The sequence below is a fragment of the Carassius auratus genome, chromosome 41 (assembly GCF_003368295.1).
Source record: "Carassius auratus strain Wakin chromosome 41, ASM336829v1, whole genome shotgun sequence".
NCBI lineage: Eukaryota > Metazoa > Chordata > Actinopteri > Cypriniformes > Cyprinidae > Carassius > Carassius auratus.
Window position 1 is genome coordinate 19,252,598 of NC_039283.1, and position 25,133 is coordinate 19,277,730.

General features: G+C 37.4%; 1 protein-coding gene across 1 annotated transcript in view; it reads left to right on the top strand.

Moving 5' to 3' along the window:
• LOC113059182 (four and a half LIM domains protein 3-like) overlaps positions 1-17,513 on the top strand; it is a 38,442-nt gene extending 20,929 nt beyond the window's left edge. The window contains exons 2-6 of the mRNA XM_026227482.1: positions 10,730-10,909; positions 12,230-12,404; positions 14,581-14,750; positions 15,573-15,759; positions 15,894-17,513. Coding sequence (XP_026083267.1) covers positions 10,754-10,909; positions 12,230-12,404; positions 14,581-14,750; positions 15,573-15,759; positions 15,894-16,045 — 840 coding nt within the window. The 5' untranslated portion in view covers positions 10,730-10,753 and the 3' untranslated portion in view covers positions 16,046-17,513. The remainder of the gene's footprint in view (positions 1-10,729; positions 10,910-12,229; positions 12,405-14,580; positions 14,751-15,572; positions 15,760-15,893) is intronic.
• Positions 17,514-25,133: the final 7,620 nt, after the last annotated feature.

Genomic DNA, 25,133 nt, shown 5'->3' on the forward strand with positions numbered 1-25,133 from the left:
AGTGTTCCAAGCCATACCAGGTATTTTCATAATAATTAAGTGTAATTATAATTATAATCCACTGCAAATCGAAATAGGCTTTTTACAGTACAGAATATATTTTCTGCCTCATTCTGTGACAATAAGCCACATCAGATCACAAAAGGAAGTTATTTGAAATGTTACAGTGACGCTGCCATTATAAGGGAAGATGTTCAGTGTGTTGCTTTTTCAAATGCACTTATAATGCACAAAGGTGTTTCCTCAACTAAGCACGTAAACTCACGGCCACACAAACAGAGCCAATTCTGAGAGAAATAAATCACAGAAATTGTTTAAATGCAAAACCGAAAAAACACAATTTAACAAGCGTGTATTTTCAGCCTATTCTCTACACTAGACATGGAAGTGTGAAAAGCAAAGTACAGCACTATCAGCTCATTTGCTTTGTGTTGACATGAGAAGGAATGTAGGAGAAAGCACCAAAAACCTTGGAGACTAGACCTAACAGGCCACACTCTAATGCCAAAACATAGCAGTTGTGACTAGCAGAGAGAAGTATGAACAAAAAAAGCAAATAGGAAAGGCCTTGAACCACCTCACAGCCTGCTATGTTATGGCACTTGAAGAAAAATCACAAATAGACTCAACTAATCACTATTCAACTATTGGCGCTTTTCCACTTCATGGTACGGCATGGTATGTTTCAGTACGGTTAACTTGTGGGGGGTTTTCCACTGTGTATGGTACCTGGTACTTTTTTCAGCACCACCTCGGTTGAGGTTCCAACAGATCCGTACCGTTACCAAAACGTGATGCGTAAACTCTGCTGATCACTGATTGGCCAAAGAGAATCGCCACTAACTGTGTCACTGGACTTACGACATAGAACTGCTAGATTTAAACCAGCACAGCCAGTGAAAGATCGAACACAACTGTTTTGAAAAAGCACACTTTTTTTAACAACCAAAAATGGTTGTTTCGTCTTTTGAGGAAGTATAGATGTTCCTCTCGTTGATAGCAGAGGAGTGGATCCAGCGAGAGCTTGATGAAACGATGTGGAATTAAAAAGGAGTCGAAGTAGTAGAGCCGGCACAACAAAAATTACATTTGAATAATCCCGCCCACTCTAACATGGTACTAAACTGCAGACGAAATACAAACCGAGCCGTGTCGTGCCATACAGAGCCGCGGTGATCTGTACCACGCAGTGGAAAATGTGTTCCCACTGTTCCACCATATGTTCCCACTGTTCTCATTGTTTTTCTAACATCAAACAGATCAGAGCATATCAACTTTGTTGAGAAATTACTGGAGCAAACTTGGGTTCTCAGAAATATGTCAAACATTTGAGGTGGAAAAGAGCAAGAAATTACGTAAAAGAGTTATACATTAAATTCTTGGTAATTGGATGAGTTTGGACTCCTCAGTTATACTTTTGTTTAATCAATGAACCGTTTCTCAGTCATTTGGCAACCTTATGAACCGGGTTTGGAAAGTCAAATTTGAATGTTACGCTCAATCTACCTCACCAGCCATTATTCTAACCATTGTAAATAATTTGTCATGTTGAGGATGAAGCAGTGTGCTTAAGAGCAGTTTCCATCAGCATCATAAGACATCTGATCAAGGCAAGTGTTCCAGAGGTTAAAAAGCCCTCTGCTATAGCATGTTGAAAAACCACCAGTGAAATTTAGGAGCCCACCCTTAGCCCAAGGAAATGTTTTACAATTGCCCCTTGTGTTTGCCAGACCACCTTTCTGTGTCTTTATTTTGTACTCGGCATGGAGAAGAACGAGGCCAGACATCTGACGTGTAGCATTGCCAACCCTCTGCAGCACTTTGCTCTAATCGTAGGGTTGTTCTAGGAATGTACAGAGCGGGACGGGCAGCATCCAGCCATCCAGTGTCCACACTTCACATCTGATGAATGATCATCTTAAAGTTGGTCCTATTTAAGTCAAGTGAAATGCAGCTTCAATGAGAAAGTTACTGATTTTGCTATTTGATTTTTTTGCTTTCTTTTTTCATTTCCATTTTCCTGTGCCATTCCATGTATTCCTTTTCCTTTCCAATTTTTTTTCCTTTACCTTCCTCTCTCTTTTTCCTTTCCTTTCCCTTTGCTTTTCAGTTTACTTACTTTCCCCTTTACAATTGACCTTTCCCATTTTCTTTTACCTTCTGGATTTATCTTTCCTTCAACTACTGATATCACATTTACATTCTTTTACCTCTGCTTTTCTCTTTCCTTAAATTTGCCTTTCCCCTTTTATTTTTCCCTTTCCCATGTTTCGTCTTTTATTTCCCTTTCCTTTCCTTATTCTCCCTTTCCTTTTCCTTTCACTGCCTCTCTTTCACATCATTGCTTTATAAATGCTTGTGTTGATATTCACCTGATTTTATTTGACTTAAGGTTACAGTTCTCAAACATTAAAGCAAAGGCGCATTCAGTTACAGAAGGTTGATACCACATGGAAGACAGTGATGCCCACGACAATGTTTGGTCATAATTTCTACTCCACGTAGCCATTGGGAAACAGAAAAGCTAGCAGGCTCGTGAGATTACAATTTTGTGTGTTTGTTCTGGAAGCAATAATATACTAACTGCCTCCTCCTTACTGTCTTTCATTATCCTTTGAACACCCCTCCCCAATCAATATCCCAACCGTAGTCATCTTCACCCCAGCTTAAAGACTCCTCCTTGTCCTGACTCCCTCCCTGCTCTCATTTTGCCCTCCTTCTCTCCTTCTTTTAATGCAACAAAGCTGTGAACATTTAATTCACCAGGTCTTTCTCTGGTTTGTCTTGGACTCCTTGACCTGATTTAACTCAAACCATACAAACCTTCTAGTTTTAAGTTTTTCTATTCACCCCAGTCTGTCCTTTTAACTGTCAATTTCTATATTTGTATTCTTCTTTCCTCTGAAGTACTTGGCAAATACCACAGAAAGTGAAGAAAAGACAGCATTTCCTGCATTCCTTCGGCAGAGAATCTCCGAAACCTACTTTGGCACTCTAAAGTCAACTGCATACTTCTGTCAATTGAAAGCAGATGTTAAACTGTAATGTATGGCAGGTTTTCCCCTTTGACTCTCCTTACACAGAAAGAAATATGTAGGCACGTCCCCTTTTTTACCAGCTACATGGATATAAATACAGATGATGAATAAATCTACCTCTATTTTCACCTTTTCCTGGGGCAGTAGCTTGAGCAGAAGCAGACCAGAAGCAGATGAAATGCCTTCTACAGTGGTAGAAGCACTAACAAAAAGTGTCACTATATTTATTTCATAGCATTTTATGAAGTAATAAAAATCATGGTATATACAGTAAATATGATTGTCATTGTGCAATAGTACCTATTCAGTACTTATCAATCATCATACCCCCGGAAAATATACACCCAATAACACTACCATTAAAAAGTTTGTGGTCCCTATGATTTGTTAATGTTGTTAAAAAGTCTTATGCTCACCAAGGCTGCATTATTATAAAAAAAAATTGTCACTTTGATAAATTGAATGTATCATTGCTGAATAAGTATTAATTTCCAAACTTTTGAACAATAGTGTATGTATGCATACGTTTTGCCTATAATTTTGCATAAAGTACAGTAGATAATAAACCACACTAAATAAATAAATAAATAATCACAGACTACTAAACAATCAGACTACTAAAAAAACAAAAACAAACTCAGAACACAACACTATTGCAACCACCACAGAAACTACTTAGCATTGTGTCTGATGATTTTTTTGTATTACCAAGCTGTTTTATTGTGTCTTTTTTTTGTTTAATTTTTTCCCCACTTTGGCTTAATGCATCGCTCATACAGAGCTGTAATTTAGAATAAAACAAAAAGTCCTCCATCTCCGGGCCTTTACTATGTTAGCTCCCAAAGCAGGTGCTTATATTTGAAGTTTACGAGGTGAAGCTGACTTTGCCATCCTCATGCAGCAAAAGGCTGTGTTTCAAGGGCTCATTGGAAATTACATGTTAGCCCTGGTGTATTTCTGTTCTTCTGGCTTTTTTCCTTTCTCTAACATGCACTAAAATAGAAGAGGCTCAGAAATGAACAAACAGATCCATACTGATCAGTTACGCAATAATACCTGCCTTCTTGCTTCATTGAGGCTAGTAGTGACTTAATCTTTTGCAGTGGTAAATAATACTTTGGGTCCATAACAAGGGTTAGAAAGAAAGAGCATTTGTTTATACGGGTTGTTGTCTGGTTTACATCAAACCTTTGCAAAGCTGTCTCAGTGTGGATTATTTGCTGATGATGGTCATTCTGTTCAGTGACGTCTGCTTCACATGGCTGTGCCTGTAAACTGTTATCACTGTCACACTAGAGAAAATGTGTAGGTTTCAAACTCTGTGGTGGCAGTCGAACAGATCATTTACTAACACTGTCAAGGCATCCTCTCCAGGGAGAGTAAACAACAAAGGCCTAATTTCAGCCCAACCATTACCAATAGGCAGAAAATCGAATCAGTGGTCCAGAGATTAAAAGAAAATGGCTGATGTAAATAAATAAATTAAATAATAATTGTAAATTAATAATTGGTTGAAAATCTACATAGTAATTGTAGCTACCAGATCTAGTTATTTCAGTGATCAAGATAAGCTATTTTATGAACTGTACTGTATAAAAATACCTAATGTAGGTGGAGATTAATCTTATGTGTCATCTGTCATGCATCGAATACTCCGATAAAGATAATGCGTGAATAAGCGAGAGCAAGCGCTCAGATTTGTTTTTGAATGTTATCTCCTCTTCATCGGCAATTGCCTCTCTGCTTCCTCCGATAAGACTCGCTCTTTCCTCCCCCTCTCGGTTGTTTTTGGCTTATCTGATGTGGCAAGAGAAAATCCTAAAAGGCAATACCAAGTGCAATCCAAGCAATCTTCTCCACCACAGCTTTCTCATATTAAATTGATACCGTGACTTTACAACAGAAACTTAAGCGTTTTGTCAGGCAGACATCACCTCCATCTTGTTTCTGGAACCTGTTGGCTCTTAATTTTCGCACTCTTGGATTTGCCAAGAGTGTCTGTTCTCGGAAATTCAATATGGAGTCAATGTACTCCACTGTCTTCAAGTTAGCACTTGTCAGTTTACTGTACGATTAGTGATAGACTATCTCTGTATTTTGTTATGCAAAAAAATTGGGGGCAAAATACATTTTTGAAATGTAAGAATTCCGGCTAAGACGAGGTTAAACAGTAAAAACTGCTAATGTAAAATATTATTGCAATTTAAAATACCTTTTTTGTTTAGTACATTAAAATATGTGTTTGTATTGTAGATATATATACAAATATATTATTAATTGCTATGTTGCCATTGGACATACGCTGTAGCTTCCTTAGCCTCAGATGATATACAGCGGTATCTGATGGTGGTGTTTTTTCTGCTGACTGTAAATCAAATCCAGAGCTATCGCTGTGCCTGGAGCTGCTTCAATGGCAGACTGATCTCAGCATGGTGCTCTCCGTTTACCCATGTGCTGCATTTTCACTCGCCAGTTCAATTTATAAATCTTTGTGGTTCAACCCGCCATTTATCACTCTGTTTTGCCCTTAAGGTTTATAAAAGCTACATTGTACATAAACAGAACATACTACTCTTTTCTCATATCTAACAGAGAATATTACCTTCATCACATTAGCCACAAGCCTGAAATAATGTGACAAATCATGACAGTCTGACAGGATCTATTCTGCAATGGAATCCTTGACACAGGACAGGATGTTATTCCATTGACAGAATATTTAATTCGTTGGCAACACTGTCTGATGATACACGGTAAAAGTAGGTTTTGGGCTGTTATAGTGTGGTGGCAAGTAGCCATTGCCTCCTGTTGCCCAGGTAGACAGACGTTTGACAGGCCAAGCTCTGGAACAGGAAGGGTCCGGGTCAGTTTCCCAGCTTGAGGCACAGCCGGCTCGTTTAAAGTGAAGCGGAGCATGATAGGAGTTTGGTCAGAGGATTAGTGCTGTTGTCTATGAAACTGCAGTGGGAAGGGAGTTTGCGTGCCCCTACTGCTTTGCTCCCTTTCAGTCTTGCCTCTCTGAAGTTAGACAAACATGCTATTGTGACCTTGTCATTCCCCAAGAATCTCACAAACTGTTCTGAGAAGGACCGCCATGTCCTTCATATACAGATAGGACCATAAGTCAACAAGATAGCTGCTGTGAAATATTTAAGAGCTGGCCTAAAGTCTCTTATTTCCTTCATATTAGTGCAGGAAGGTGACCTGACAGCATTGAAAGTGACCAAAGACACAGGATGTGGCAACTGTCTATGCGGGAAGCCACAAAGCTGCATTTCATCTCAGAATGTTCACTATCACCAGGCAATCAGCAGCAGTAAAATGGTTGAAGTATGTTAGGTTCTTAGTATGTTAGCTAATAAGGGAACTGCAACAACAATATGGATAAAGCAAAATATCATCCAAATTATTAGACAAGAGACCAGAAATTTCACAAGCTGACTTTTAAGTAATGGTTAGTAAATATATAATAAATAAAATTCATTGCAAGACTATTCACATGTAATATTTGTAAGCAAAATAATTCTATTTCAGGTGAACTGAAAAAAAAAATCCCAGATTTTTTCCAGGGTAGACAATTTCAGTTTTTGAAACATAATACTTTTGTGTATGTGTAGATAGATAGATAGATAGATAGATAGATAGATAGACCTAAGAATGAAAGTGTCACGGCACGGTAGGACGTGCAGAGGAAGAAACAGGGTCTGGGTCCAAATGCAGGGAAATATAACTTTTTAACAAAAGAGAACAAAAAGGCCAACAGGGCAAAAACAAAACAGAAACGAATAACAGAGAACAAGCTGAAATGCAAGAACTAGAAACACGGTTTACAGTAGCAACGATTAGCAGATAACATTAAACATAAGACATAAAATTCAGCCAGACAGAGTAGTGTGTGACGAGAATATATAGTCCATGACAATGAGCAACAGCTGTTTGTGTGATTGAGAGACAGGTGTGCAGAGTGAAGGTAAATGAGTCCGGGAGCAAGGGAGAAACACAGGTAAGAAAAGAGACAAAAGCACATGGCACTAAACAAACACAACACTCACAGAAGACAGTGACCGAAAGACAGAAAACTGTGACAGAAAGAAAGAAAACACATTTTCCATGAAGTACATGTACATGAACTTGAAGATATATGCCAATGGTTTGTCTGAAAGCAGTGATATTTTCCAGACTAGATGAAATAAACAGAGCTGATGGGTCATGGTGTTTTGTTTGACATCGTCAACCTTTAAGGACTGTTTTGCTTACAGTATTTTACCACAGTCCAGTTGATCATTCATAAAACACAAAGAAGAGGAAATTCCTGCTTACACTTTCAACTGCAGTGTGTCAGAAGGTTCCTCGTGGTTCTGTACAGAATATCACGTTAGCTGTCAACCACAGCCAGCTCTAACTTTATAAGTAAAGGGAGAGGTCTCATTTCATTTTTTTCCAGCTTCTGGACGTCTTGCCCTGGGGTCACTGATGACATCATGCTCTCCACTTTAGTCCAAATTGCCCATTTACTCTCATGTTGCTTCCATTTGTTGCTCTCATAAGATGTTTTAGAAAACTCAGCACAAAAAGGAAGTAATAACAAAGCCCATCCTTGACTAAATAAGTATTTATATATTGTCATAGCTGGAACAATATTTCCCTCCATACAGTGAAGGACTGGGTCCTACCTCATCTTTAATGATTACCAGGAGGAGAGTTATTCTAACTGAAGCTCACGTCTCCCCAGAGACTGTAAACACACTTGTAGTCAGGCTGCAGAAAGGCTATTGTTGACGTTACTTGGGTGAACGATGAGGCCTTCAATGTGCTGTTGGTGATCCTTCCAACATCCTGTCTTGTGTTTAGATGAAATTTAATGTGACATTTAGCATATGCTTGCTAAATCAAAGAACAGAGATGCTTAGATCTGCTGACTCTCATTATAAGCAATGCATTTTCTTCATGTACATTTAAAATATGTTTATCAGACCTCCATGACTTCTTTTTTTACAACGTGTTACATTTATATGCCCAGTTTTAGGATTTTTTGTATTTCTGTTAAAACAATCGTATTGATGGAAAAAAATGGAAAAAAATTATGAGTTATAGAGGTAACTTCCTAATTATTCTTTGCAGTTTATATTCTTGTGTTTTGAGTGATTTGTTTGAGTAAGATATTTATATTAACTTTTATATATATATATATATATATATATATATATATATATATATATATATATATATATATATATATATATATATATAAATAATTGAATAATAAAAATAAAACAGATAATAAAATGTCAAAAGCACATAAAATTACAACAAAAAAAATTAAAGTAAAATTAAAACAATTTTTTTAAATAATAAGCTAATTCAAAATAAAAACATTATCATATAAACAGTATAAACATTGCTAAAATAATAAATAAGTAAATAAATAAATGAAGGAAAAATCAAGTTTAAAATAAATAAATATTAAGTGGTGCAACCATCAAGTAATAATACTGTTTTCTTACACCTTGAATATGTGAGTGTGCACATTTTAAAATAATTCATTATCTTTAAAAAAGTTTTTAAATATATTTTCAGCGTGAGAAGTATTTTAATTCATATGTATAGGTTTTTGGAGAGTCACACATGACATTTTACATCCTGAATGAATATTGCCTTATCTCTAAAAAGCCATAATATATTTTAAAAGCAAATTTGCTTTTTAAATGTACATTTGACTAAAAAAGGCCAATAAATGTGTGATGATGTCATCAAGCTGCAAGAAATACAGAACCATGATAGTCTTGATGGGAACGAAGAAGGTTCATATTCCCTCAAACGCAGGTCTGTAATGATGTAAACCAGGGGCAGCCTCAGGCCAGAGGAGCCTTTAACATTAACACTCCCTAATTTACGAGCAGAGCAGAGCCAAGGCGAAGAAGCTTTTGAAGCAGCTCTCAGCTGAGGGTAAGTGGTATCATCATAGTAAAAGAGCGTCAGCTGATTATTTATGAAGCTTCGGAAGGTGTGTTGCGGTTTTTTTTATTTTAGCCTTTCACACCCACGATCATTTAAGCCTTTTGTCATGCCAGGGGAAAGCGAAAAGATGATATCTTTTATCTGGCATCCTGTGATTACACCCTTCCTGTGGCCGTGTGTAAGGCAGGAAATGCAAATAGATTCATCATTTCAGTGGTGGTTGATTATTATTATTAGCTGGGTTGAAACTGATACACTGAGCTCATCTCTGCTAGGAAGGCCTATCATTTATCATAAGGCTTTCCTCCAACATTTCGGTAATGTTTTGGCAACCTGATAGCGTTGCCGCAATGCTGTAACAATATTATTTGCAGAGCCGTATGCTCATGTTAAGGTCAAGCTGGTGTTTTTATTACACTGTCAGTTTTGGTTTTGGTTTTAACACCTCGCATTGTGAACGTGGGGTATGTTATTGTACCGAATGTGAACAAATCTGATCCGTACTCCCCTAGTGCATCTGATGTTGTTTTGGGATCAGTGCTTGTTCTTTCCAAAAAAATTAAACGAAGAGTCCTTGTCACATTTGCGGTTCTCTAAACAATCTCCCTAGGTGGTCTGCACATCCAAGGTAGAAGTGTTTACTTCACAAATATTTGCTTGTGAAGCATACAAATGCACAGACCTCCAACAGTCAAGAATATAGTCTTACCTCTGTGATCTCGCAGGCCTTTTATCTATCAGGCAGTGAGGGGTCTCTCTTTTTTTCGGCACGTGGATGACTAAGTGAGAAATTCAGGGTTAGATATTTAGGTCACACTTTATTTTAAGGTCCAATTCTCGCTATTAACTAACCATTAACTATGACCTTTGCCTCAACTAACTCCTAATTTGCTGTTTATTAATAGGTTATAAGGTAGTTGTTAAGTTTAGGGTATTGGGTAGGATTATGGATGTCATGCATTATACAGTATGTACTTTATAAACACTAATAAACAGGCAATATGTTAATAATAGGCATGCTAATAAGCAACTAGTTATTAGTGAGAATTGAACTATCGGAATTATTTCCGATATTTATAATCTAAAGGAATTTTGATGAACCTATAATAAAGAGGAAAATGCCTGTAAGTCACATTTATTTATTTAGCCTATTAAGTCATATGTGTTAGCAATGGTTTGAAAAGTTGGGCTCATGAATAACTTTAAATTTATTAATAATCATTCATCTATAATTCTGGTTTGTGAATATAAAATTCTGATGTAATGTTCGCCTGATTATGTAAAAGGCTAGCTATATTAAGGTGTCGTTCTCTTTCATGCAAAAGCAAGACGCAGACAACATTTTTGGGGAAAAAAGGCTTTGATCTTTTATCTTGCTACGGAGTAAAAAAAAACATTGAGAAACATGGGTATTTGCTCCGTTGCCAAGCAAACAAAGCTTTTAAAACACAGTGATCATCTCTCAAAAAGTGGGGGTCAAACTTAGAAATGTCTAAAAGTGGGCTCCGCTACAGCTGCCACGTCACATGCAGCACAGAGTTGTGCGCTGGCTAAATTTCCTGATTCCTTCCTCTCATTTCCCAGCTATCATTACAGAGCTATAAAACTTAATAGACGTTTTACACAGTGCTTCATGACAGATCAGCCTGTTTGTGTTTGTTAGTGTGTGACTGTGTCTCTCGGCGCGATGTAGCCATGACTTGAAGGCTCACCTTTCTGAATGTGTGTTACAGGGACTGACTCGGATCAGGAGCAACATGAGCGAGCGCTTTGACTGTGACAACTGCAAGGAGTCCTTATACGGCAGGAAGTACATCCAGGCGGAGGACAACCCTTACTGCATCCCTTGCTACGACAGCCTCTTCGCCAACACCTGTGATGAGTGCAAAGAGCTGATTGGCCATGATTCAAGAGTGAGTAGCGTTTATTAAAGAGATAGTTCTTCTAATTTACTCACCCTTGTGTCATTCCAAACCTTTATTACTTTATTTCCTTTGTCGAACACAAAAGAAGATATTTTTGCAGAATGTTTAGGCAGCTCTTTGAAATACAATGTAAAGAAATATGGACTGTTGCTCTAAGATGCGACCGCATTTTGATGAAAATTTGCATACAAAAAGGTCAATGACACAGATCACACTTTCAGATCTTTCTTTCTGTTAGTCAACATAACTAATTTGCCTAACAACCGAGATCAAATTATTCCCTGAAAAGCCGTGCAAATAGTGTCTGGTTTACTTATTACAGCAAAATGTTGATTTTACAGGATCATATCCACGGTGGTTGGAACAATTTGAGGCTCAGTTACACTGTAAAAGCATTTTAATGTGGTTTCAGGCTGAAACTGTCCATTTGGCAGTTCTTTTGAGAGAGGCATTTATTGTCCAATTAGAAATGTCATTCAACTTCAGTAAGGGCAACAATGTTAAAAACCTAAGGCAAAATATTAACATTTGAGTCTTTAATCCTTCCCATTTCAAGGGTAACTAATCCCTTCAAAATGAAATAAAACCAAACAATGCAGTTCATTTACCACTGTAGTAAACTCCCCACAGGAAATCGCAAAGTTAATGCGCTTACACACAAAGAGTCTGGTGAATTATTGACAATAAGGGACAGCAGATGCTAAATTAAGTCACTGTTTGTCTTGGCCATTTCCACCACAGGCCATAAATTTCACCCTCCCTGTCTTATTACTATGCGTTTACATATTTTACATGAGGAGTTGACCCAGGCGCCATGTTCTCCACAGAGACACTTATAACTAGATGCACATGTGCTAGCATTTGAGAGGCTGAATTGCCATTACTTGAGATCTTAATCAGAAATGAACTTGGGATCGAGGAAAAGCGGTTTAATTTGTTGCCTATTTTGGCTTTTTCTTTCTCATAAACACAGCAAATCTGTTGGTATGTCAACTTGTCTTTAACATTAACCACAATTGTTTAATATTATTATATGGAGACCCCAGTGCACCATCCGCTGTTAGTTCATGTTTGTATTGAAAACCTCTTGGTTAAAGAGAGATTTCACTTTAAAAATGTGTCATGATTTACTCTTGTGACACTACAAACCCCTATGACTTACTTTCTTCTGTGGAAAACAAAAGTACATTCTTCAGCAATTTTCCTCTTGTGTTCCACTGACGAAAGAAGGTCATACAACATGATTTGTGCATGACCTCTATCTTTAAAATGTTCATAACATCTCGGTGTTGTGTCCGTGTGCTTCAGGAGCTATTTTACGAGGACCGTCACTACCACGAGCACTGCTTCCGCTGTTTCCGCTGTGACCGTTCGCTGGCAGACGAGCCCTTCACCAGCCAGGACGATGCTCTTCTGTGCAACGACTGCTACTGCAATGAATTCTCCTCCAAATGTGTGGCCTGCGATAAAACTGTCATGCCTGGTATGAATGACTTCAGCACACCTCATCAGTCATTACCCAACAACTCTTGTTCAGACTGGTCTCAGATCTAGTCCCTTCGCAATCTGGCACAGTTCCTTCAGTTTGTGCTCATTTTTGTTGTGTAAGACTGCAAGTCTGAAAAAGACAGCTTGACATGGCCATAGGTATGCAGGTAAAGTTAGATTCACAAACATGGAGGAGCCAAAACCGAGAAAGGGGGAAAGTTCTGCCAAACAGTACCAACAGCATGACCAAAATGGAGAGAGAGAGAGAGAGAAGTGAGGAGGTGTTGAGCAGTGAGGACCAGGTTAAATGTGACAAAATAATTGCCAGTCAGCCTGGTTTACTGTCTCTCAGCCAAATCATTGTGCATGGCTGCCATCCAAGCATCTGATGATACGAGGAGATAAGCCAGTAAACTATTTCAGCAAGGCTGCATCCCTCTGAAATGCAGGTAACCAAGAAGTAAAGAAGTCCAAGAAGTTACGTATGTTTCGCTTGCAAAGTGAGCCCTGCGTTGAAAGTCCTTTTATGTATTTTTCTAAATTCCTGCCAGGCATTGATTTTCCATAAATTCAGTTAGAGTTGTGGTTAGAGTTTGTTTTTAATTTAACTACCACTCACACTACTCTTCACAAGTTTGGGGTCAGTAAGATCGGTGTGGTTTCAGCAAAGATGCATTAAATGGATTAAAAGTGATTTCGTGTTCTTTTGAGATTTCTATTCATTAAAGTATCCTGAAATGCATTCCACAAAAATATTAAGCAGCACAACTGTTTCCAACGTTGAGCACGAATCAGCATGAATGATTTCTAAAGGACCAGGGTAATGGCTGCTGTAAATTCAGCTTCACCGTCACAGTCTTGGTGAACATAAGAGAATGTTAATGTCCACAAACTTTTGAACTGTAATCTACTGCCATTTTGTTAACAATTTTAGTCTCAGGTGTGTTGGTCTACTTGGTTTGTGTAGATGTTAAGCACTGTTAGAATTTTCAGCACTGACAATGTAACCGAATGTGATGTTGTCATATTATTTGAATACTGAATCTTGATTGATCTTCCTCCTGAAATTTATTTGCATACCGGATATAAGTCAGCTTTAGATGGCAAAGTTGTGCACTGAGTATCATGGCAATGAGAAAGCAGCTATGATGAGGTGTATCAAAAAAATTGTAATTTTAACATTTATTTTGCAAGTACTTTTATTTCGTCCTGGAAATGTAAATCCAGTGGCTTCTGCCATTTAAAATTTGTAGCTGTTATTTTCACAGATAAATCTAGTGAACAAATCAAGCTGTATTACAACCTCCAAAAACAAAAGTCCCAGTTCATGCATGTAACACATTGTTAGTGGTAAGGACCTTTGTTTGTGATGTGCAGATGACAAGGGAAGGAGAAAGGATGGAGGGCTCCGTTTCGTGGTTAATACTTTGCTTTGATGAACGTTATATATATATTTTGGGGTGAGTCTTGAACTTGAGCAAGACAGCCTTGCTGTAACTTGATATTTCTTCAAAATTTATTTTGTTATTCAGTGGATTGCAAACTTTTTTCTTTTGCTCTCTATGTAAAGCTTTTATGTAAAGTAAATTTTGGCAGCGGGGCCTCTTTAAGAAGTCTTTTGATCTGGGTAAAGTGTAAATCTCGTGAGATCGCTTAAGAAACATGAAGTCCAACCGGGTAAAGTGACTGTTGGTGACTTGCTCATCAGCAGGTCCTACAAGGAGATAATGCAATGGTGGTCGAACAGGTGGCAAGACTCTCAGTGGGCAGCCATTTATGCTGCGACGCCCGGGGAGCAGTAAGGGGTTCGATGCCTTGCTCAAGGGCACCTAAGTCGTGGTATTGAAGGTGGAGAGAGAGCTGTTCATGCACTACCCCCACCCACAATTCCGTCCGGCCCGAGACTCGAACTCACAACCCTTTGATTGGGAGTCCGACACTCTAACCATTAGGCCACGACTTCCCAAAAAATACTATCCATCATGGCCTTTGTTTTAAAGTCTTTCTTGTAGTTTGGAGAAAATATTTCAGTATCTTGATCATAGTCTAGCTTTGATAACAGCCAGAAGTGTAAGTTTGTGGTAACGTGGTCTGAGCAGCAGTCGAAAACAAGGAAACGTATTAGCCTTATTTTAAAGGCTTCCTTTCCTCTCTCTCTCTCTCTCTCTCAGGATCCAGGAAGCTTGAGTATGCCGGCTCCACATGGCATGAGGGATGTTTCATTTGCAACAGCTGTCAACAACCAATAGGCTCCAAGTCATTTATCCCAGATAAAGATGACCACTATTGTGTAACCTGCTATGAGAACAAGTTCGCACCACGCTGTACCCAATGTAAACAGGTCAGTGGTGGTTTTACAAGCTTCTCTGCCTGAAATACATAACCATGTGTTATTCATCAGTCCACACACACACATTCGCTCCACAAAAAGTCAGAATTCTGACATCATCTCTCCTTCCTGTTGCATATCAGAAGTCTTGCTGGTCACTGGTTAACTCTGGCTGTCAATTTCAACATTACAATTACACCACCATCTGTTTGCAGTCTTGGCTCTTTACTTCTCTGAAATACAAAAAAAAGAAAATAAATTTTATTCATTTATTACAGGCCGCTCAGAAAAACAACACACAACACAACAACCAAACACATCTATATAATAGCTGTGTTTTAAATCAATTAAGTAAAGCTGCAATTCTATTAAATGTAAAATTTAAGAATTTAAAATTGAATAGATAAGATGTTTGTTTTTGTTGTTTTTAAAGACCCTTGTGCTCACTAAGGCTGCATTTATTTGATAAAAAATACAGTAAAAACAGTAATAGTATGCTATTTTAATTTATTATAAAATAAAATGTATTCCTTGGATGGCATTACTGAATTTTTAGAAGCCATTATGCCATTCTTCAGGGTCACATGATCCTCCACAATTCATTCTAATATGTAATTTGACACTCTAATATTATCAATCATTTAACAATCTATTTAAAACTATCCAACCGCAATTGCTGGAAACTAGTAAATTCACTCATGTATAACAAACAATTGTAAATGAATACATTTGACTATCATACCTTTTTCCAGGTAGCTTTATTTAGGTCAAGTATACAGAAGCTCATGCTGACAGGTTACCGCTTGTGTCTCTGATGAACTCTCTTCACCTCAGGCCTTGGCTAAAGGTGGTGTGACCTATAGGGATGAGCCATGGCATAAGGAGTGCTTTGTGTGCACAAGCTGTAAAGTCCAACTAGCTGGCCAGCACTTCACCTCCCGTGATGACAGCCCATACTGCCTCAAATGTTTTGGGAATCTGTACGCTAAGAAGTGTGAAGCCTGCAAAAAACCTATTACAGGTAAAATGTGCAAGGACGTCATTTTGGTTTCCGATTTATGGATGGTCAACCAGTGCATCCCTAGTTTTGGCGTGATGTGATGAACTCACCTGAAATGTCACAGAGATCTTACATGTTTTTTTATTTCCTTTTAGGTTTTGGTGGAGGAAAGTACATTTCGTTTGAGGAACGGCAATGGCACCAGCCGTGCTTCTCCTGCTCTCGATGCTCCGTGTCGCTGGTGGGTGCTGGCTTCTTCCCTGACCAAGATGAGATACTCTGTCGCAACTGCAATGGCAGCTTATAGAACGCAACCCCTATCCACACACTTTGCCTTCCCATATACATGCATACATATTCACACGTCTATTTTACACTGCTGTGCCCTCACATGAGAACTTCACATCTAAAGAGATGCCTATGCTGGTACTGCTGTTTGAGATTCCAGCAAACCAGCAATCTGCCCCCACACACAATTGTCTGAGTTTCATCAAAATACTCAAATAATAGGCTTACTGGTTTAAGACCAGTAAAAGATGCACCAAAGACTGCTGTTGAGTTGTTAAAGCCACGCGATGCGGAGTTCCAACTGCAGTCCATCCACTGCACAATCCAGAAACAACACTCCATAAATGTGTAGGTCTCCATGCACAGATAAAAATATCTGATCTACCTACTAGTTATTCCCATCTTTATTTTTCCTGGCCAGCCAGAACTGTCATTAGGTTGGTAATGGTCATTAATGGGTGGATGTAGTCTGTGTTTACAGCCTGTGAAAGAACTTAAGCAGATTCCTTCATAAACACTAAAAGGTCAAAGTTTTGGTGTTCTGTTGGAAGTGACTGAACGCCCATGTAGAATTGTTCCAAACAGTCTGTGCCAATCAAAGTGTACATGAATGAAGGCAGGACTGATTTTTAGTTTTGGGAACAATGAAAGTAACACTTTGAGAAGCAGCCACCCAAAGCTGAACATCTAAGCATTCACACACCATAAGTCACACAAATGTGTGTGACTTCTGTAGTTAGTTAGCATTTTTTTCTAGAACTTCACTAAAACCTCTTGTCTTTCTTAGCAGAACTTCAGCATCAAACAACTTTTGATGCATTGCACATGTATGCATTCATTTCAGTGGGAGTCTTCCAAAAGGAATAGTAATGTCAGAAATAATACCAGCTGAAATCTTTCTGCAGTCCAGAGATATGTGGGAAAATGAGGTTTGAAATGTATTTTGTATACAGGTGGAAGACAGACTTGCATTTGCACTACTATAGCTTGAATAATATATATAAAAGCACAAAAACTTCAAGATACAGCACACATTACATTGTATATTTGCAAACTACATATTATTTCTTGTTCAATTCCTGTTTTTAAATTGTTTGATAATTCATTATTACTTCTACAGTCATAATTTCATAATTACAGTCTCCTCCGTGTTAAGAGTGAATGAAAGAAACAATATTTGTGTATGTCAACAGTTATAGTATGCATGTTGTCAAACTTTGTCAAATTGAACCATTAAGTATTGTTATTTTATTGATGCCACTTTTACTAGTTTCACCTTGTGTTTTTTTTTTTTTTATACAAGTGTATAATTACTAACCCTAACCCAAGAGAGAAAGAATTGGCTAATGTGGTTTTCTTAATTAAAATGATTCATGCTTTGTAAGTTTGAGGTGTGGTAAAAAAATCTATTTTCTTTTGTTTAAATGTAAAAAAAAATGGTTTATTGTCTGTTGATATTTTATAAATTAAACCAATTGTCAAAGACATTTAATTGACTAAGAGCCTACTAGTATCCACTACGTCTACAGTCTTATTCAGGGTTACCTTGTGCCTCTAGATGGGTGTGTTTATGTGCAAACGTGCTGAGTGTGCTATTTCTTCGCCTTGACTAGGCATAAGAACTTAAAATAAACACGTGGCCAAATCCGCTCCCTCTCAACACTTCTCTTTTTCAGCATTTTCACCAAAGAAGGAAATGGAAAAGGAGAATGATAGATTGTGGTGGGTGGGGGGGGGACTTCTGGTGGAAGATGGGAGATCATGTGGGAGAGAACACCAGAAAACAAAAAAGAAAGGATGTCAGAGGAGAGAGGGAGGGAAGATAGAAGCCTTTGGAGCTGGTCCATTGCACTTCCACTGGGGTTCAGTTACATACACAATCAAGAGGTTTATGGGGGGGGGGAAGAGAGGGCCAGTGAGGCAATGGAGGAGAGTTAGAAGAATCACATGAGTGGTGAGTGAATCATTACCAGGGAAGGCCTGTGGGAAAACAGGACACTGTGAAGTTGGAGTGTTTCAAAGCCTCACCGACTGGCTCCTGTATTTAATTCATCATCAAGGGATGAGGCCACCAATCCTGATATAATCACTCTGAATGATGAAGCCCTACAACTGCTGAAAAGCACTCAGACAAATGGCGAAACCTCTTTTATTATCCAGACGTTTCTCTGACGTTATATTGTTTGCATTAAATAAGCAATCCAACCATAATAAAGACATTTGGCTCCAACTATAAAACTCATTTAAATGGATTTCACTTAAGTATAAATGAGTATGACTGTGGCTGATACTCAAGGCACAGTATAAGAGTAGATCAGCAAGTACTGTGGGGCAAGATCAACAAGAGCATAACATTTTATGCGGGTTAACATAATGCTGTTAGCCTCTGTTGATAGATGTGCATACTATAGTACAACAATTCAAAAGTAGCCATGTATTGTATCAAAATACATTTAACTGCAAACAAGATATGTGTTGTTTGCAAACTGACAACATTTTATTATTATATAGTAGATGTTTTGTCAGTTTACAAAAAGGTGAGGATGAAGAACAGATCCCTGGGGAACACCTCTTGTAAGAAGGGCTGGAGGGATCGTGTTATTGAAAAAACTACTACCACTTTCAGTAAGAGGTGAACCAGAAGCGAACTGTGTCAGTGATGCAAATTGCTTAAGGATATTACTGCAGACAGTATCACATGCAAAGCCATTCATGGTTGACTGTTCAAATTGAGAAGATTGAAACAACAGAAAGGAAGAGGTCATTAACTACCTGTGGGGAACTGTCTCAGTGCTATGTCGAGGATGATATCCAGACTGGAAAGGCTTTTTTGAAACCTGCTGGAACTGAAGCTGACAGGGGAAAAAATCTCTCCAACACATTTTCTTCAAAAGGGAGATGTAAGATACATGTAATTATTTAAATCTGCAGGATCACTTCAAGTTTGGGATGACAACACCAGTTATATCTCACAAAAAAAGGGAGGATCGATACAGAATGAGTGTGGGATGATGTTCTCTAGATACTGTACTAGATTAAAGAAGACAATAGAGGACAGACTAAAAGTGATTTTGTTTATTGCAAAGGACATTTGAACCAAACCAATCAGGAGCTGCAAAATCGTTGGATTAATCTTAGCGCTAGTTAGTAATTGAAATGCCTATGGAGAAAATTAATATAAAAACAATACAATACTACCACTAAACAGTTAGTGGTCATTGTTGTGCTATATTGCTAGTTGATATTGACAGCAGAAAATGTGTAGTTTAGGGCAGTTGATATCACAAATATCCACACATAAATCTTTTTTTTATTACTTAAATGTTTATATTTGAAAAAAAAAAAATTGGTGTTCGTATCCAAAATCACAGTGAACATTAAAAGTAGAAATTGCAAAAAAATAATAATAAATAATAAGACATCACTGATGTTTGGAGGCTGTAAACATACATTTTAGACTAAAATAATATCACTGATGTAATTCATGCCCAGAGAACCAGGAGAAAAATCTAGCCATGAGAAAGTATGTGATCTCATCTCACTATATCCTCAAGTGACATCTAAAAGCTTTGTATATTAAGTGCTGAAATATCCATAACAATTAGCCTGTCCGGTGAAGCCAAATGCTCTCTCAAAATACAAGATGATTTATTGTATAAGCTGATAATTCCCATGATAAGTAATGAAGCGCTGTGGGAAACAATAGCTTGTTTCTTGTGTTTTGATAAAGCAATTTGTGATTGTGGTTCTTTTATGCCTTAAGTCTCATAACATATTTTTAACAGAGTATTTTAAGAAGAGATGCAGTACTTGTTCATGTGCCTGTTTGTTATTATCAAGGTGTATTTTCGAACACATGCCAGGCAGTGATTATTTAACCAGTATAGCAAACTAGCATCATGCTAAATTTGGCCATAAAATGAGTATGTGTGTGTGTGTGGGGGGGGGGGGTAATGGAACTTAAACGCTCATTGAAACTGGGACTCAACAGGAAGTTGCTCTATAAAGCACAGATCATGCAGACAGCATCCACATTATGCTATACTTGACAACAATTAAAAAAATATATTTTAACCAATATTTCAGACAGCCAAATTGAGCATAGTTTGAACAAGGTCGGCATGTTACTATAATGAATTTCCAAGAAGTGCATTTCATCCTGTTTACCTGAATGACTTTCATGAAATCTGTGGATGAATCTGTGGATGACCTGAGAAATCAAGGTCTTTGTTGCCAGTAAAGTAGTCAGCTTGTTCTTCAGGCAAACACAACAGAAAACAGGGTATAAGATGGCTAAATAAGGTCAACATCCTATTTGGGAGCTAAAAAGATTCACAGTCAGTGAGAATCCTTATGACTCACGTTGATTGCACATTTCAGCTAAATTCTTCCATGTGTCTCAACAATGAGGGAGAGAAACGTAATTGTTACAGTCATTAATGATGTCAGAGCTGATTTCCCATTACTCACAAAACAGCTGCAGTTTACACTGTGACAGAGTCCTATAGTTATCTAGACAAGCTTTCAGGATTAGGTCAGCTTGGTTGGTTGCACTGTGTGAGTATTCCTAATTAACCTTTTAAAAGTCAATTACTGGACTGTTGTCTGATATCATTTAAGGTCAAGATGACAAAATATGTAATCTGGTTACAACTGACATGAACATTTGCTGATTTTACTGGCATTAATACGTTCACAGCTGTTTGATTTTAAGAAGCTGGGGAAGGGACATATAGGCCCTAACACTTACAAAAGAAGTACCATGATATAAATGTTTTTCTTAATTCTGACAGTATTTGGTGATATAAATTGTCCTTACAACATATTAAAACTGATGTTACAGATTCTGCTGACTTGAACTCTATAGTAATTAATATATTGGTATAATTTAAGGTCTAAAGTTGATAAATGCCAGGTCAATAGTTTTAGTTATAAGTTACATATTTTAGGCTTTTTTATTTATTTATTGTTTTGATTTTGGATTTTAAACAAAACTGGTTATATAGAGGTTTTTGGCTCTTTTCAGCTGGACATGCAAGGATTAATGAATTAACACATATGTATCCCTCCCAGCTTGTTTTCATTACCATCGTAAAACAATGGCATCTGACTGGTTACATGCAGTGCTGCAATTTTGTCTGCTTAACATAAATCAATGACAAACTTAAACTTCATCGCTTCTTAAAAAGTCTCAACACAGCAAGTCTCAACACATCATCTGCATTTAGTCATCAGTCTGTGTACGAAGGCAGAGAAAGTGATCCTTCCCATCTAGAAGTTGAACAATTTCAGGTAGAAACAATAGAATTCACTACTGAGTTGATTTTTTTTTTTTTCCATTCATGTATAAACATCATATCTGGACAGTTGAGATCTCTAGAAAATATGAAATATTTATAATGTAGAGGATGGTGTGTTTAAGAAATGGAGCGAGAAGAGGAGGAGGAAAAAGGACTTGTGAAAGGAAAAAAAGGGATGACCTTTCACTGTTGCCGCTGTGAAACGTGGCACTAGGCATGTGCAGCGGAGGAGCCGTGTAAAACCAGGCAGTGCATTCCTAGGGTTTACTCATAATCCCAGAGAAGCTCTCCACAGATCTCCATCAGGGTTCAGTTTAATGTGGGTGTCCAATTGGCGCAGTGCTTGGTGTTGCTTAAGCCACAGACACATCTGTGCAGTCAACATTTGGAGACAAAGATGCTTAATTGAGTTGCTTAATTGTATATGCAAATTGAGCAGCTCACAACATAAAATAATGGACTTGTTTCTTTTTTAATTTATTTTATGCCACACAATCGGGGTCAAAGGTTTTTCTCAACCCATGAACCTACCAATACCACCCCCCCCCCCCCTTGTTCTGCTGTGATATTTTTTAACTATTTTAAAATGTATTCTATTAAAAAATGAAAGTCACTTAGTTTTCACTACTCGTTTATTGAATTATTAAAATCAATGTCAAATCTGCAATCGTGCTGATATTCGGGAAACGGCACTCTTTTGGTCGATTGGTATTGCTTAACCAAGCTATATCATATGTTATAAAATTAAAAACTTTGTTCTGTTGTGCTCATTTGTTTTGATTTCTCCATGACAATCTCTTACACATGCGAGCCTCAACTTGTGAGGCCTTGTTACTGTCAATACATTATTCATTATCATCAATCGTCATTTACTCTGAAAGTAATAAAATGAGAATCATTCTCACCGAAACTGCTCAGTTGCACTTCCCCATTTCTTTCTGACTATGAAATTTACATTCTCTGCTTTAAAATGTACTCCTCCATGCCCCAGCCTGCCGCTGACCAAACATCCAGTGTAATGGCAATTTTGCACCAGCCGGAGGCAATTACCAAACTGGTTCCACGTGTGAATCACGTAAATAATCATGTTTTGCGACTGCAAATTTTTAAGTTTTTCATTTATGTAAACTCTATTGAAAATAAACTGGTAATATAGCATTTTTCTTCAGAACCGTCTAAAACTTGTAATGCCTGAAGGAATAAATGAAGTTACATTTAATATTATTTAAGGCCTTAATTTTCGCAAAATCTATTTAATGACTTTTAATGCTTTTCAATGCCCCACGGAAACCCTAATGGACAAACATTATGGTCACATAAAGAAAGATGATTTTGGTTGCAATCTATTCCTGAGGGAAATTAAAAATGGTTGCATGGGATATTTCTCCATCAATATTAATCTATTTCATAAGTACAGTCAATGTATCCAAAATATTTCTGTCAGGGAAGACATCATTAAGTCTGTTTCGGCAAACAGCCAGATGTATTTTTGCTGTAGACATTTTTCAAAAACCTCTTCACTCTCGATTGCTGTCATTACAACAGGCCGAAATGAGAGATGAGAGGATTTGTAGCTCAATGGCTAAATACAAAGTCATCAAAGTCTTTAAATGTCTTTAAGTGACATCCTCAGGCTCAATGTTTAATGGTAAAGGTCTGGAAGTTGCCTCTGTGGTTTGGCTTTCCCCAAAATATATTCTTCCTTCCTTCTCTGTCTTTATCTTTCTCTCTCACTCTGAAGTCAAGACATTTCTTTCCTGTGGATGGATTATGATGGTTTGAATGGTTATCTTACACTCCATTCTTGAAGGAGCCATTTCTGTGGGTGAAAAGGGGCTGTGATGTCTAAATATAACAATGTATATTATACACATTTTGTCAAGCTGCAGTAGTTGAAACTAAACATTTATTTGCATTATCAGACCTTTCCTTTAAGATATTTATATAGGGATGCACAGATATAAACCTTCTGGCCGAAGCCTATAAACTGCTAATTATTTTTTAATAAACATAAACATTATATTGCTGATATAAAAATAAAAAAGGTATTTGTGTATTTATATATATATATATATATATATATATATATATATATATATATATATATATCACACACACACACACACACACACATATATATATATATACATACATATATACACATGCAGACATAAATAGGTAGATAGATGATTACATTATGTGTGTAATCACACAGAGAAAAGATTCACCCCCTTTAATATAATAATATTTTGTTGCTTTGCAGCCTGAAATGAATATGGACATAGTTTTTGTTATAGCCAGCTGTATTTACTCAATGCACCAACACATCAAAAAAAAAAAAATTATAATTTAACAGAATCAGTGACTTAGAAAATGGATCCCTCCCAAAAATGACTTGTAAAACTCAGTCAGGTGTAGTTAATCAACCCAATGGCACACTAGTTTGTGATCAGCTGTAGTTTGATGAGCTAAGCACGAAAAGAGCTTTCCTGGAGCGTTGCAGCTCTTGGTAGTGCAACTGATTCAAACAATCCACTATGGGTGGCAAGGCACTGTCAAACGATCTCTGGGTTAAAGTTGTGGACTGGCACAAGTCAGGAGATGGATAAAAAAAAAAATTCAAAGGCTTTATAAATGCCAAGTAGAACAGTGACGTCTGTTATTAAGAAGTGGAAGGTATCTGGTACAACACAGACCCTCCCTGGATCAGGACGTCACTCCAAACTAGATGAAAGAGCAGGAGGAAACTGGTCAAAGAGGCCTACAGAAGTAGTTTCAGGAATTCGTGACAAAGAGAGGTCATTGTGCGCACATGACAACACTAGAACTAATTCTACACAAAATGTAGCTTGCATGGGAGGATTGCAAAAAAAAAAAAAAAAAAACTCAAGGCCACATGTAGTCACAAATGAGCTTTGCCAAAACTCCCCCAGAAGATTTTGATGCAGAAGAGACTAAAGTTGAACTATTTGGCCTCAACACAAAATATGTCTGGTGGAAAACCAATACAATCCAAATAACAACATTATTGTGAACTTGGCGTGTATTTGCTTAATTTTTTTTGTGTAGAATTGCGACGCAAAAAAACAAATTTTTAGCAGTTAAAAACATTTTTGTAACAAATTAAGGCTATGACATACAAATGTTTACTTGTGTAAGTTTGAAACGCAAATGTGAAACCAAAGAGAAGACCATACAAACACCGTAATGCTTCCAAATGACTCCTAGACTAAGGAATTTAGTCAAAGATTAAAGACAAGGGGTCTGCAATACTTGCCAAAAGCTAGCCTATCCATTAGCTTTCCTATTCGTGTTGTGCTAGATGTAAAATATTTGGTTACCATCTTTGCTTAGTTTAATATTAATTTTTTTAATTTTTCAAACTAATAATCTGAGCCATAATGCCAGGTCATTTATGTCATGTTGACACGACTGATAAAAAAAAAAAAAAAGAACACACTCGGTCTCAAAAATTTCAACAGCAACTATTCTAAGGTAGGAAAGGTCCTTAACATTTCTTTTTAGCTGTTAAAGCTGCAGTAGGGAACTTTTGACGCTCTAGCGGTTAATAAACAGAACTGCTTGTGTCTTGCGGAAGAACATTGTAGCCGGAACTACTTCTCTCTGTTTATGTCTATGAAGAATCACAAAGGTACTGGGTTACTCCGCCGCGGTTCCCCCGAAGCAATCTAAAATAGTCCGAATATAAACACTTATTATAGGTGCACCCTAGTGATTCAGGACAAGCTAAAAAAATGGGTTTGGAAAATGGATTCATAGTGTACTCGCTTATTATGTTCATTTTTC